The 14624-nt window shown below is 37.5% G+C and overlaps 1 protein-coding gene across 1 annotated transcript in view; it reads left to right on the top strand.

The window, feature by feature from the left end:
• Window positions 1–14624, top strand: part of LOC138825777 (neutral ceramidase-like) — a 109170-nt gene that overhangs the window by 64666 nt on the left and 29880 nt on the right. Inside the window, exons 9-11 of the mRNA XM_070020443.1 lie at window positions 5246–5366; window positions 7095–7220; window positions 11300–11386. Coding sequence (XP_069876544.1) covers window positions 5246–5366; window positions 7095–7220; window positions 11300–11386 — 334 coding nt within the window. The remainder of the gene's footprint in view (window positions 1–5245; window positions 5367–7094; window positions 7221–11299; window positions 11387–14624) is intronic.

Genomic DNA, 14624 nt, shown 5'->3' with positions numbered 1-14624 from the left:
GTTGGATTTCTTCAATTCTTAGTTAGGTTGAATTAAAATAGCTTTTGCTATTTATCTCCTGTTTTCTTTTCTTTTTTTTAATTGTGAAAATACCGTACAGAGGGGTTACAATTACATGGGCAAGATAATGAGTACATTTCTTATCAAGCATTGTTGCCTCCTCCTTTGTTTCCCCTTCCCATCCCTTCCCATCTCCCCCCCTTTTGCCCCCCCAGACCTCCCCCTGAGATAAGTTGTAAAGTTCATTTTTTGACATAACCATTTGTACATCTCATTGTTGCAATGGGTCTACCTATTCCCTATTTTGCTTTGTATGTCCCTCCCCCAAGGTATAACCCCTGCTTTCACTGTATTTGATGTTGGTATAATTTGCGGAGGGGAAGGGCAAAAACAAATCCTGTTTGTTTTTGAGTTGTTGATTACTTGTACCAGTTGTAACACGGTAATTTTGATTGGCATAACTTAATGAAATACCCCAAACAGATATCTCCACAATCATCATGGCAAGGGCCTTTTTCATTCAGGACTTTTGAGAATAACAAAATGGTTTGTTGAGATGGTAGATTGGTGGATGCTGACCATGTAGTTTACCTGTAATTGAAAAAGGGCTGCTCTGCTATAGTTTATAGTCTTCCTTTAATCTGAATGGTTCAGTCCATTATATTTACATATCTGTCTCTGTGTGTATAATACACACACACACACACACACACACATACACACTCACACACACACACATATAGATCCTCTGCTGGTTTAAAATTGAACCTGACTTTTAGGTAGAATTCTGTATCCAATCATCCTTCTAGTGTAGCACAATAGAACATCCTCCTTCTCCAAATAGTTTCTCTCTCTCTCTCTCTCTCTCTCTCTCTCTCTCTCTCTCTCTCTCTCTCTCTCTCTCTTTCTTTTTGGTTGGTTGTGGGGCCTGAACTCTGGGCCTGGGTGCTGTCCATCAGCTCTTCAGCTCAAGACTAGCACTCTACCACTTGAGCCATAGCGCCACCTCTGGCTTTTTCTGCTTATGTGGTGCTGAGGAATTGAACCCAGGGCCTCATGCATGCAAGGCAAGCACTCTACCATTGAGCCACCTTCCCAGGCCTCCAAACAGTTTCTATTGGGGTGGAATGAAAGGATTGTGGATTATGAGAAAGCACACAAGGAGGTGTGTTCACCAAAATAATAAATGCCAAGTGACATCACAGAATGTGAAAATCCAGTTGCTTTATACATTGAAGACTTATTTCCTACACAGGGTAGTGTCATAAAGTTTGGATGGTCCTGCATATTACTAGGCAGAACAATTGCCCCACCCTGCAAATAGGACTGAGAAACAGATGAGCCTAGGGGCATCTATGAGCATTCAAATCACTGCCACAAGAGGGCAGAGTTTCCTCATTTAATTATTTCATGTTTATCTATGGGCTTCAACATACATATGTTGCATGCATCACACATGCACACACCATACATTTTAACACTGTATTAAAAATATTATGCTCAGAGATTTATCTTGCATCACCGTCATCATCAACTGCATCTGTATCAGTATCAGCATCAAGAGAATCATAAATATTCATTCCATTCTTAATATAGGCCAGTCTTGGTGCTAAGTACTTGTATTAGTTCTTTGTCAAATGCTGTGAGGTAGGTGTACTACTATTATCATTGTACTTAGATATGAACACTGAGGTTCAACTAGTTTTAATGACTTGTATCTGACTCAGGAATTGGCACTATAACATCTGGTCTCTGTTTTAGTTTCCCAGGGAAGCCAAATATTATTATAGATGGTGTGGCTTAAAATAATAGTGACTGATAGTCTCATAGATCAGTGATTAGCAGTTCAGTGTATCAAGGCATTTGCAATGTTGGTTCCTTCCTGAGGCTTTGAGGGAGAACCTATTTTATGTTTCTCAGCTTCTAGTCATTATCATGAATCCTTCACTTGCTTGGCTTGTAGACACATCATTCCAACCTCTGTTTTCATCTTTACATTGACTTCTTTCAGTGCCTCTTTGGTTTTTAAAAATTCTTGTTACAAGGAAGTAAGTCATTGGATTTAGGGGCTGTGGCAAGTCAGTAGGTGTTACTGTTACTATCTTCATGATAGCTACGAAGGCCCATTAAAAAATAAGTCAGGTGCTAAGGTTTTAGTTAGGCATGAATGTTTGGTGGAACATTATTCAACCCACAATAACCTACTCATATTGCATTTTTCCAAGAAGAGTTCCTATGTTACTATGAAACTTCATGAACAAGATTGAACAATATTTTATTTCCGTATTTGTGGACATTGTGGGTGTAGACACGGCTGGGATAGAGCTGGGACGAAGGCATCTTTATGAGCCGAGCAGGGGATGGATTTCAACCCACATATAACCCCCTTTTTAGGCACTTATGTACAGGGCACAACTTGCCAACTGGATCTGGGGATCTAGAGCTGACAGAATGGAACTTGGGGTGGGCTTGCTTCTTCAGAACATTTATGGAGCTTTTCTTTGCTGCTTCTGAGTAGGACACACACAATGTCCTGGAAGTATTTTTCTCCAAATATCTGACTTATACAGAAAACACATAGATTTATAGTAGTCTTTATTAATATATTGCTTACTGATTCACAAAATATAGTTGAAATGTTATTTTTCAGTCTCAGGACCAGATAACTGGAACAAGCTCTGCTATGATCGAGTATAAGATTCCCATTGTTTGATTTCCTCAGTCCTCCAATGAGGTTGAACTGACCCCAGTAGAGCCCTGTGTATACTATTTTATGTCTGAGTATGATATCATCATTTTGGAACAATGTTTATGATCATGGAAATAGCCTTCTAATAGTAAGAAACTCTTTTAACAGTAAGATTTTCTTCCTTTCAGACTTTGCATAAGAATATTTTAGCAGATAGATTATAAGCATGGTCTTTTAAAAATATCAATGACCACCTCTCAAATATCTTTACAAATATACATTTCTGCCATCATACTTTAGTAGTGTGCTATGTGGTGCACTCTTATAGTGTAGTACCACACTCTTCAAACAGCAGAGAAAGAAATATACAACAGATTCTCTAATTGCAATTCAAATAGCTTTTTGTGAATGCTTATTTTTTTCAGTTATGTAGAGAAACTGTTTGATTTTCTAAGTTTTAAAGTGGATGAATTAAATAAGAAGTCAAGTCTGTGTTTTAATTAGTAAGTTCAAATTCTTAACATTTGCACTCTCCACAGTTACTGGTATGAAACTTATTGGTAGCATAGAAAACACCAGATTCTGTGTTCCTTGGGGTTTGACGCAACACCAGTTATACCCTGGCCTCCCAATAAATTCACATTGATTGAATGAATGGGGCAACCACTACTATTCACTGCTCATATTCACTGTGTTCTGTGCCACTCTGCCTGTCTGTTCCTCCTCTGAAGAGCTCCAGCCTTTGCAGGAGTTCTTTCCTCTTCAGGAATACCTCTTCATTGGCAAGCTCTTTGTCCAGTTCTTATGGAACCTTTGAGATCTGCTCAAAGGTTCATCCTTCCCAAACCATTTCTCAAGGTCAACATGATGCCTCATTCATCTTTGTTTTTCTTTTGCCTGGCTCAAAGTCAAGGTCAACTAAATTTGTGCTGAATGAGTCAATGTATGAAGAGAAGGGGAAGAGTCAGTATACCATACAGGATACAAGCTCTCTGTATTCTGACAAATCTGGGTTCATGCTTTGAAGCTTGTCTAATGACTGTTTGACTTTGGGGTCAACTTACTTGTGACATCATGATGAGACTTAGTTTTCTCGGCTGTAAAATCAGGATAAGGATAATATCTGACTCAAGGCTTTCATGAAAATAAAATCCTGTATTGACAGTTCTTTGCTTAATAGGCCCTAAATAATAGTGATGAGTGAATTGTTCTGTGAGTTTCTTTTGATGCAAGAGAGATGTAATAGGGCTGAACCTGGCTGAGTTCGTGTGATAAGGTCAGACTGAAATATGTTGGTTGGGAAATCATGAGCCTATTATGACCAGTACCACATTTTTCTTCCAAACTGAATAAAGCAAAACTCCAGAACAGCAAAAGCCACCTAACTGGGCAATAGTTGATTAGAATTTACTTTCAGTTTTTAAAGATAAAAGAACAAACCACACACCTCACACATACACACATACAACAGGTATACACATTTTTCTTATATATAAAGTACCTTCAAGATTATCTATCTTTTAAACTTCACTTCCTTTGCCCAGTGTCTATCCTTTGACATCTCTGAGTCTCCTATAGGGATGAGAGTAAGGCAGCCTCTTAGGCCTGTGAGGTCCAAATAAAGTAACAGGTTAGCATGTGAACTGTGTGGCTCTGCACTGGAACAAGGTATTACTATGCATGAATTTTGCATGCAGTCTTCTATACCTCTCTCCATTTGCCCAGCTGCTTACCCCTACCCTCCCCAGTGTCCTTGAGAATGAATTGTCAGTCATCTGTGGTCTCCAAATGCTTCCTGTCTATTTCTTCCAACTGTTTATCACACGATATTAAGGCCTTTTGTTCACATCTCTGTCTTTTATGCAGTCTGGGAGTAAACCTCCACTTATTCTATGTCTGCCAAAAAGCTGAAGCTCAGTAAATGTCTGTTGGGTTGTGTTGGATTGATTAGGTTGATTGATTAGGATTGATTACTGTCTTTGTGCCTGTCTTGAAGAACAAAGTTTACATCAATACAATTATTTTGATTGTACCATAGGACAATTGATTGTTTTTTGGCATTTGTTAAAAGCTTATTTGAAGATAATAATGGAGAAGTATTTATAAAAATATAATTCTATTATTTTTGTCTGCTTTGGTACGGGGGCTTGAACTGGGGCTTGCACTCTTGCTTGGTGTTTTTGCTTAAGACTGATGCTCTTCTACTTGAGCCACACCTCTACTTCCATCTTCTTAGTGGTTAATTGGAAATAAGAGTCTCATAGACTTTTCTGTCAGGGCTGGCTTTGAACTATAATCCTCAAATCTCAGCCTTTTGAGTACCTAAGGTTATGAGTGTAAGCCATAAACACGCAGTAGCTTTGTATCTTTAATTTAAGTCAATGATTAATTTTCTTGAGTACTTTTGAGATTTGGTCATAAACAATGAAAGGATCTAAATGTAGACCCAATTCAAAATACTTTGTCCTACTGGAGAAAACCTGAGCTCCTAGTTCTTATGTTTGGCCTGCGTTCTCCAGTTGTCTTGATTAATTCGGGACCTCTGCTCTTTCACAGCTGGTTTGCCATCCATCCAGTCAGCATGAACAACACCAACCACCTAGTGAACAGTGACAACATGGGCTACGCAGCTTACCTTTTTGAGCAAGAGAAGAACACAGGATATCTACCTGGACAAGTGAGATTTTTGCCACTGAAAGCATCATCTTGAGCTATCAAGTGTTAATTCTTCATGAAACCTTTATAATAGCTGTTCCAAATTTCTTGAGTAAATTATTATCATGGGCCTCATGGATATGCTTGGATATAAAGAATTCACTATTGTCCCTGAGAGGGAAAGAAAAGGTTTAAATTATTAATATTTTCTCTTTGTGGCAAATACTCTTTGTGTTGTTAGCTTTATGAAGCCACCATCCATTGCCTACAGAAAGCAAGTTCAAGATTTTTGTAACAGATACTAGTTTTTTGTTTTTAGTTTATTTATTTTTATTATAAAGGTGATGTGCAGAGGGGTTACAGTTACATAAGTCAGGGAATGAATACATTTCTTTTTGAACAGTGTCACTTCTATCCTCTTTTTCTCTCAGTTTTTTTTCCCTCCTGACTTCTTTCCTCTACACGTTGTATAGTTCATTTTAAACATAGTGTCTAGTCAGTATCACTGCTGCATTTGTTTCCCCTTTATCTTACTATTTCTGTGCTTCCCCTTATCCTCCTAAAACAGATAAACGTACATACAAGACACAAGGTACAGAAATCTAAAACAGCGACAAAGGAGAAAAAGCACAAAACTCAAAATAACAACCTTTGGTTTCCTTTTAGATAAACATCCTCCTTTGGTCTCTCTGTGTGAATGTATTTAGTTCTACAAAATTTTATTATAACGTTCTATTTTTTATATGTTTTATAGTCTTTACTTTCATATGGCTTACAATTACTCTCAGACACTTAAAGTTTAGGAGACAGGAATATATAGAAAGCTGATAAACTGTCATGCTAGGTTTTGTTTTCTGAGCTATAGTAAGTATGAAGCACCTTCTTCATGGTGTAAGGAACCTGAAGGAGCGTGGCCCAGCTTTCCTCTTAATACTGACTGCAACGGGACCGTTTTCAGATATAGAAAATGTTCTCAGAATATCGTCCGTCCCTTTTTTTTTAAATTTAATTTAATTTTATTTGTGAACATACTGTACAGAGGGGTTACAATTACATGGGCAGCGGTGTGGGGGGGGAGGGGTGTATGATTGGGTGGGGGGGGGAGGGGGGAGGCTGGGAAGGGAGGTGAAGGGTAAACAAAGGAGGAGGCTGCAATGCTTGGTAAGAAATGTATGCATTATCCTGCCCATGTAATTGTAACCCCTCTGTACAGTATGTTCTCAAATAAAATAAAATTAAAAAAAAAAACAATTACATGGGCAGGATAATGCGTACATTTCTTACCAAGCATTGCAGCCTCCTCCTTTGTTTACCCTTCACATCCCTTCCCAGCCTCCCCTCTCCCCCCCAATCCCAATCCTTCTCCTTCCCCCCCCCCCCCGTTTCCCCCCCCTCCCGCACTGACTTTGTAAAGCTCGTTTTGGACATGACAACTTGTACTTCTCATTGTTGCAACAGGTCCACCTGTATCCTTAAACAACTGGTTTTTCCCCATCTCCTCCACAACTTATACTGTGGGGGAGGGACATACAAAGCAACAAAGAGATAATCTTATAAATGCATTAGAAACACCTGCATGAAAGAAAAAAACATTAAAATACATATCTAAGGGTTCCCTTTTTATTGTATGGGGGTGATTTTAGAGAGCTTACCCGAGTGGATTCAATGTTTGCAAGTGTAGTAGAAGTCATTATAGAAAATAGGAAAGAATCAAAAGTAATGGTGTATTTTTTGTTTGCTTGTTTGGCAGGGACCATTTGTTGCAGCCTTTGCTTCATCAAACCTAGGAGACGTGTCCTCGAACATTGCTGGACCTCATTGTACTGACACAGGAGAGTCTTGTGAAAATGCCCAGAGCACTTGTCCCATTGGCGGGGTACGTGAGATGGCACATGGAGTTTCTGTTTGTGTGAATTGTGTATACTTCATGTTCAATGCTATCCATCACTGATTTCCAAGTATGTTTCCTTGGGTATAACCTCGCCTACTTAACCTCTGGCATCTGTTCTTATTTAGAGAAGCTGTCTAAACTAAAATTTTGGGTGTATTAAGTTGCAGTTTTCTCTTTGTTTGGCTGTATAGAAATTAGGTATCTTTCTCTAAGCCTGGCCACTCTAAAGTATTTTACCTTTATATATCTGAAGTTTGAAATTTGTTCAAAAATTTTTTTCCTGTGGAGACATTTCTCATTGATTATGTATCATTAGTATTTAAAAAATACATAGTCTCTAGGCACTGGTGCCTGATGTCTATAATCCTACCTACTTAAAAGCCTAAAATCTAAGGATCATTATTTTAAGCTAGACTAGGCAGGAAAGCCAATGGGACTCTTATCTTCAATTAAGTGGCAGTGTAGTTGTGGTTCAAGTGGTATAGCACCAGCCTAGAGGAAGAAAAGCTAAGGAAGGATATTACCCAGGCCTTGAGACCACACACACACACACACACACACACACACACACACACACACACACACACACACACACACACACACACAGTGGCCTGTACTAGCACTCATGTTCTCTTGCTCCATATATATATGTATAGATAAATTTAGATTATATAATATATAACATTTACATATATGTAAATTTAGATTGTATTATATAAGATAATAAATATATTAAATGATTTTAGATTATATTACATAAAATATAATCTAAATCTCTTTTGTCTCTTTTAAAATCACAAACAAAAATTTGCTACAAGAATTCAAGTAACATAGGTGCATAGCGATAATTAAAAATCCCTTTCTACCATACTCTGGCCTTCTAGGAAGTCATTAGTGTACCTCTTCTATATATTTATCCATAGTCATAAACAAAATGTTGTGACTTGTTTATGGATTTTAGGACTTGAGTTTTCTATATCATCATGTCTTGGAAGTCTTTTCATGTTATATCCACATCTGTGTGGCAATTTTCAAAGACAGAAAGTAAGACCATATTCCTGTTTATTTTACTGTTAACCACAGACTTGTTTGAGATCTGGTCTTCAACCTTAATATAAGCAACAGATGCTAGCTTCTAGGTTCTTATTCTTTTTGTTTATAGACCATTCCATCTACAACATATTTTTGTTATACATTATTTATGGGCTATTCATTGTGTTTTGGTCAACTTGACCCAATAACCAATATTCTTCTAAATACTACTTATTCATATAGATGTGATATTCATTGCCACTCTTCATTTATGATATTTCATGCACTATTGATCTGTATCAAGTTTTAAGATTTCTGGTTAAATGCCAAAGTATGTAAATAAGTTATACATATGTGCAATATAGTATGATGGATCAGTTTAATATCTTGTGTTGGAATATTGATAATGTAGAGAACAGGTCATAATACATAATGTTGAGTACAACAAATAGGATCTAATTTTGAACACTTACTATAATTGTAGTTTTCCAAAACATGTGTTAAAGTTAAAAAAAAGTGTGTATGGGAACATTCAGGATGGTTAATGATAATTCTTTTGGAACTTCTGTATGTAGTTTTTATTCCTATATTTATTTATTTTTATACTTTTCTTTTTTGTATAAGTTTTTTAATTGTGAAAATACTGTACAGAGGGGTTACAGTTACATGAGTAAGATAATGAGTCCATTTCTTATCAAGCATTGTTGCCTCCTCCTTTGTTTTTCCCCTACCATCCCTTCCTTCCCACTTCCACAATGAATATACTTTATTTACTCTTATCATCAGGAAAAATAAGAAGATTCATGTTCCACTGAAAACCTTCTGTCTTTTCTGCTGTGTGTTGGATTGACTTTTCCCCCCTGTGAACAGTCTTCCAGATGTTTTCTCCCCCCCCATCCCCTACGGGTGCTCACATGCATCTGTACAGACTGAAATCCTTCTGCCACCTGTGTACTTATTTCCTCTCATGTAGCTGGAATTACATACATGGAATGTCATATGCAGATTGTTCTTTGAGATAGGGAGAATCACTGAATTTTTGTTTGGGCTAACCCCAAACCACAATCTTTCTGTGTGTTCCTCCCAAGTAACTGCAATTAAGACATGGACTATGGTGTCTAGTAATTTTTCTATATTGTCAAGTGAAGACAATGTTTTTATATCTTTGTAGATTACATTATAGTAATTATATAATACGTAATAATAAATCAGGATGATAAGAACTTTCAGTTCATAAATGTTAATTTAGGAATGTTAATAGGAAATGTCATAGACCCCTAAATACATGCATACATATATGTGTATATCTTAGATAAGTGTGACCAATAGTTACCTGATGGTGCTATGGAAACCAGAACAAAGTCCTGCTATCTCAGTGGCGCCCCAGACAGATACCCTAGTTTGTATCCCTTTTCTAACTTCTTTCCATCTTACCCTCACCTTCCATTTTCAGTCTTTAGGGACCACTATTGCACCCCATTCTTCTAGAAGATTATTTCATTTAACATCTGGCTTCCGGTTCTATCAACATTTCTCAAAATCATAGGATTACATCATTATGTAGGTTCATATTGGGTATGTGTACCACATTTTTCTTATTCATTCATCCATCATAGTAGATTTCATACCACAGTTATTATAAATAGTGCTGCAAATAAACACAGGAGTGTAGGAAACTGTTACAATGTTTCATGTCTTTTATATATACAAAGGATGATTTTTCTTGCTGAATTTTATAAGCTTCCAAAACATTGAAGTCTTAGTCTATTTGTCATAAACAGTGCAGTAGTTTCCCCTAGTTCATCAGTTATTTTTCAGCCTTGCTTTTTCTCTTCCATGTAGTCATTTAAAGTGGTTATGTGGTAAGACTTTCTGAGCCTGTTTTTATCATCTTTAGAAGGCAAATCCACACCTTATCCTACATTCACCTATATCTTCCTTAGCATGTTCTTAATTTCATTTATAATTTTTGAATATTTGATCCATCTCAAACTTTTCTGATATAAGAAATAAGATGCAGAGACTGCCAGATTTTTTTTCATTTCCCTCAGAGTGCCAGCTAATTGTTCTGATAGAATTGTAGCAAAGTTTTAATCAAAGGGGATCCTGGCCTTTACTTATCTTTACTTATCCCAGTCACTGTGCTCTACACAAATAGAAGTAACATCCAGTGTTTGCTCAGATATCAGCAACCTGTATATTCTGCAACAAATCTTTTCATGTACTTGAGCCTCAACCTCCTAATTCTTATTTTTTATTTTATTTTTTTGCTGGAACTGAGGCTTGAACTCAGGTTCAGGGCATTCTTGCTTAGCTTTTTCGCTCAAGGCTGGTATTCTATCACTTGAGCCACAGCTATACTTCTGGCTTTTTTTGCCAAAACAGAATCTCAAGGAATTTTGTTTGGGCTGGCTTTGAACCTCAATCTTCAGATCTCAGCTTCCTGAGAAGGTAGGATTATAATCATAAACCACCTGTGCCTGGCTTCAACTTTCCAATTTTTAACAGGAAGTCACTAGAATAGATACTTTATAAAAAAACGCTCATTGTTCCAGCTTTTAAAATATATATCTTATTGTCAAAATACTGTACAGAGGGGTTACCGTTACATAATAAGATAATGAGTACATTTCCTATCCAGCCTCTCCTTTGTTACCTCTCCTTTGTTTTTCCCCTACCATCTCTTCCCTTCCCACCTCCCCAACTCCTCCCTCCCCCCACCTCAAGTTGTAAAGTTCGTTTTCAACATAGTGACTTATACATCTCAATGTTACAATGGGTCAACCTGTATCCTTATTTAAGCATTTTGTTATTTCCCTTCCACTCCCCAAATTACAAAAATGTATGCACAAGATGCAGGACACCGGAATCAAATACAGGGAAAACTATGTATGATGTTGTTGGTGCTAATCTGTGAACTGATTATCAGTGAAGAAATACTAAGAAATGTGACTTAAAAATCCATAATGTTTTCATTTCTTTAAAAAATGAACTATTTTGCTAAGAGTGAAATCTCTCTCCTTATATTCCAGCCCAGCAAGTGCATGGCTCATGGGCCTGGAAAAGACATGTTTGAAAGCACACAGATTATAGGGCGGACCATTTACCAGAAAGCAATGGTAAGTCATAGGTCTGTGCTTTTCAACTTCACTTAAAATCGTCTCCTGTGAAAGCCACTGACTTCCTTCATTAGTATGTTGATAATTGCAAAGAAGAAGCAAGAGTTCAGATGATGTCAGAAGTCTAGAAGAGGTCAGCTTTGAAGGCTGACTTCGCCAGCCACATAGGAATTGTGTCTGCTGGGAAAGGATTGAGAAAACCTTCTGTCTTAGAATGGTTAGAAAGCCAGAGCACTTGCCTCAGACAGAAGATGGATAGATGTAAAGTTTTTGTTTTGTTCTGTTTTGGTTTGGTTTGGCTGGTTGTTATTTTTGGTCAGTTGTAGGGCTTGAATTCTGGGCCTGGGCACTGTCCCTCAGCTCTTCAGCTCAAGGCAAGCGCTCTACCACTTGAGCTACAGCACCATTTCTGGAGATAATTGGAAATAATAGTCTCACAGACTTTCCTTCCAGGGCTGGTCTTGAACTTCGATCCTCAGATCTCAGCTTCCCGAGTAGCTAGGATTACATGTGTGAGCCACCAATGTTCGGTGTAGTTTTTTTTAATTTAACTTAATTTTTATTAATGTGGTATCACATATGACCACACTGATCTCGATTCTCAGAAATCTCCATGGTCTGCCTGCCCAAAGTCTTCTGGACCAGCTCTGGAATCTTGAATTCCAGTTCTTTTTTTGGTTTTTACTGTCGTTTTATTTGGTAAAAGTAGTGTGAGGATTGAGTTAGCCTCATAAAATGATTGTCCTACCTCTGCTTCCTGAGTAGCTGGGATTACAGGAATATACCATTGTACTGAGCTCATCTTTTTTTTTTTTAATTGTAAAGATACTATACAGAGGGGTTACAGTTATATGAGTAGGATAATGAATATATTTCCTATCGAGCATTGTTACCTCCTCCACTGATTTTCCCCACCATCACTTTCCTCCCCACTTCCCTACCTCCTCCCTCCACACATACCCCTCGCCCCACCCCGGACATTGTAAAGTTTGTTTTCAACATATATCTCATCGTCACAATGGGTCAATCTGCATCCCCATTTAAGCATTCCGCTATACCCCTACCCCTCCCCAAATTACAAAATTGAATATAAAAGATGCAGAACACCAGAATCAAATCAGTGAAAACAGGGGTTATACCATGGGGGAAGAACTTGCAAAAGAAACAAAAGAATCACATAGTACATTAAAAAAAAATAGCAACAAAGAAAAAACCTCTTGTGTCCCTGTCTTGGGGTTCATTTCACTTAACTTCACCTTATCTGGTCATATGTACATAGACTTTGACCTTCTCTGTTTGTCGTAGACATGTACTAGACATTACAAACAAGGGAAACCATGGGACCTATGTTTCTTTGGGCCCGGCTTACTTTACTTAATATAATATTTTTCAACTGTTTCCATTTCCTAACAAATGGGGTGATGCCATTCTTTCTGATGGAGGCATAGAATTCCATTGTATATAGATATACCACATTTTCTTGATCCATTCATCTACTGAAGGGCATCAGAGTTGGTTCCATATCTTAGCTATGGTGAATAATATGATAAACATGGTTATGCTGGTAACTTTGGTATGACCTTGTTTGTGATAATTTGGGTAAATGCTCAAAAGTAGGATTGTTGGGTCATAGGGGAGCTCTATGTGGAGTCTTTTTAGGAACCTCCATACTATTTTCCAAAGTGGAAAGTTTACAATTTTACAAGTTTACACTCCCACCAACAATGCAGTAGGGTTCCCTTTTGGCCACATCCCCTCCAGCATCTGTTGTTACTAGATTTCTTGATTATAGCCATTCTGACTGGGGTGAGGAAGAATCTCAATGTTGTCTTGATTTGTATTTCTTTTATGGCTAGAGAAGTTGGAGCTCATCTTTTTTTTTTAATTTAAAATTTTTTTTATTGTTTTTTTATTTTTTAATTGAGAAGGTTATGAGCTAGGGAGTTACAGTTATATAGTTACGGCAATAAATACTTCATTTTTAATCATCATTACCCCAACCCTCTTTATAGCCCACTTACCCTTCCCTATCCCTGACCCCCCAAGTTGTAATGTTCATATCCAACAGTGTCAAGTGAGTATCAATGTTGCTGTGGTTCAACCTTTGTTCTGCTGTTTCTGTCATTCTCGTTCCCTTTCACATATTGTATTGTCTATTATGCAAAACACGAAGTACAAAAAACTAAGAGAAATGATGAAAGAGAAAACAACAATAGAGAAAGAAGAATGAATCATATACAGGGTCTAATGAGAACCTCTTCTTTCCATAAGTTGGAGTTCATGTTAATGTGCTTCATTATATATAGTCTTTTGCATTAATCACTTGGATTATTGAGATCTCCTGTTAAGAATATCATATACATATTCTAGTTCTTACAAATGAGGGAGATCATGGGGGTTGCTTTTCTTTGGTTCTGGCTTACTTCACTTAATATAATTTTTTCCAAGTCTTTCCATTTTTATGAATGGAACAATGTTATTCTTTCTGATGGAAGCATAGAATTCCATTATGTATATGTGTCACGTTTTCTTGATTGGTTTGCATTTGGATTGGTTGCATATCTTGGCTATGGTTTCTTTGGCGGTCGTGGGGCTTGAACTCTGGGCCTGGGTGCTGTCACTCAGTTCTTCAGCTCAAGGGTAGCGCTTTACCACTTGAGCCACAGCACCACTTCCTGTTTTCAAGTGGTTTATTGGAGTTTCACAGACTTTCCTGCCCAGGCTGGCTTTGAACTGTAATCCTCAGATCTTAGCCTCCTAAGTAGCTAGGATTACAGGTGTGAACCACCAGAGCCTGGTGGCTATGGTAAATAATGCTTCGATGAATGTTGTTGTACTTTTCTTTTAAAGAGACTTCTGATTAAAAGAGACTGGATTATAATGATATTGCTATGAATTCACTATTACCATTATCTTTCTGTGTCTCCTAAAATTTTTAAAATGAGTTTTTTTTGTAAAAATGCTGTAGAGAGGGATTACAATCACATGAGCAAAGTAATGAGTACATTTCTTACCAAGCATTGTTGCCTCCTCCTTTGTTTTTTCCCTACCATCCCTTCCCTCCCACCTCCACATTCCCCTCTCCCCCACCTAAATTGTAAAGTTCATTTTTCGACATAGCGTCTTGTACATTTCATTGTTGCAATGGGCCATCCTGTATCCCTGTTTAAACAATTTGTTTTTTTCCCTTCTGCTCCCCAAATTATACCAACATCAAACACAGTGATACTGTGGGGGA

This window comes from Dipodomys merriami, unplaced genomic scaffold (assembly GCF_024711535.1).
Source record: "Dipodomys merriami isolate MVZ:Mamm:240054 unplaced genomic scaffold, mDipMer1.0.p SCAF_14, whole genome shotgun sequence".
NCBI classification, from domain to species: Eukaryota; Metazoa; Chordata; class Mammalia; order Rodentia; family Heteromyidae; genus Dipodomys; species Dipodomys merriami.
This window is presented reverse-complemented; position numbering and strand designations above follow the sequence as displayed.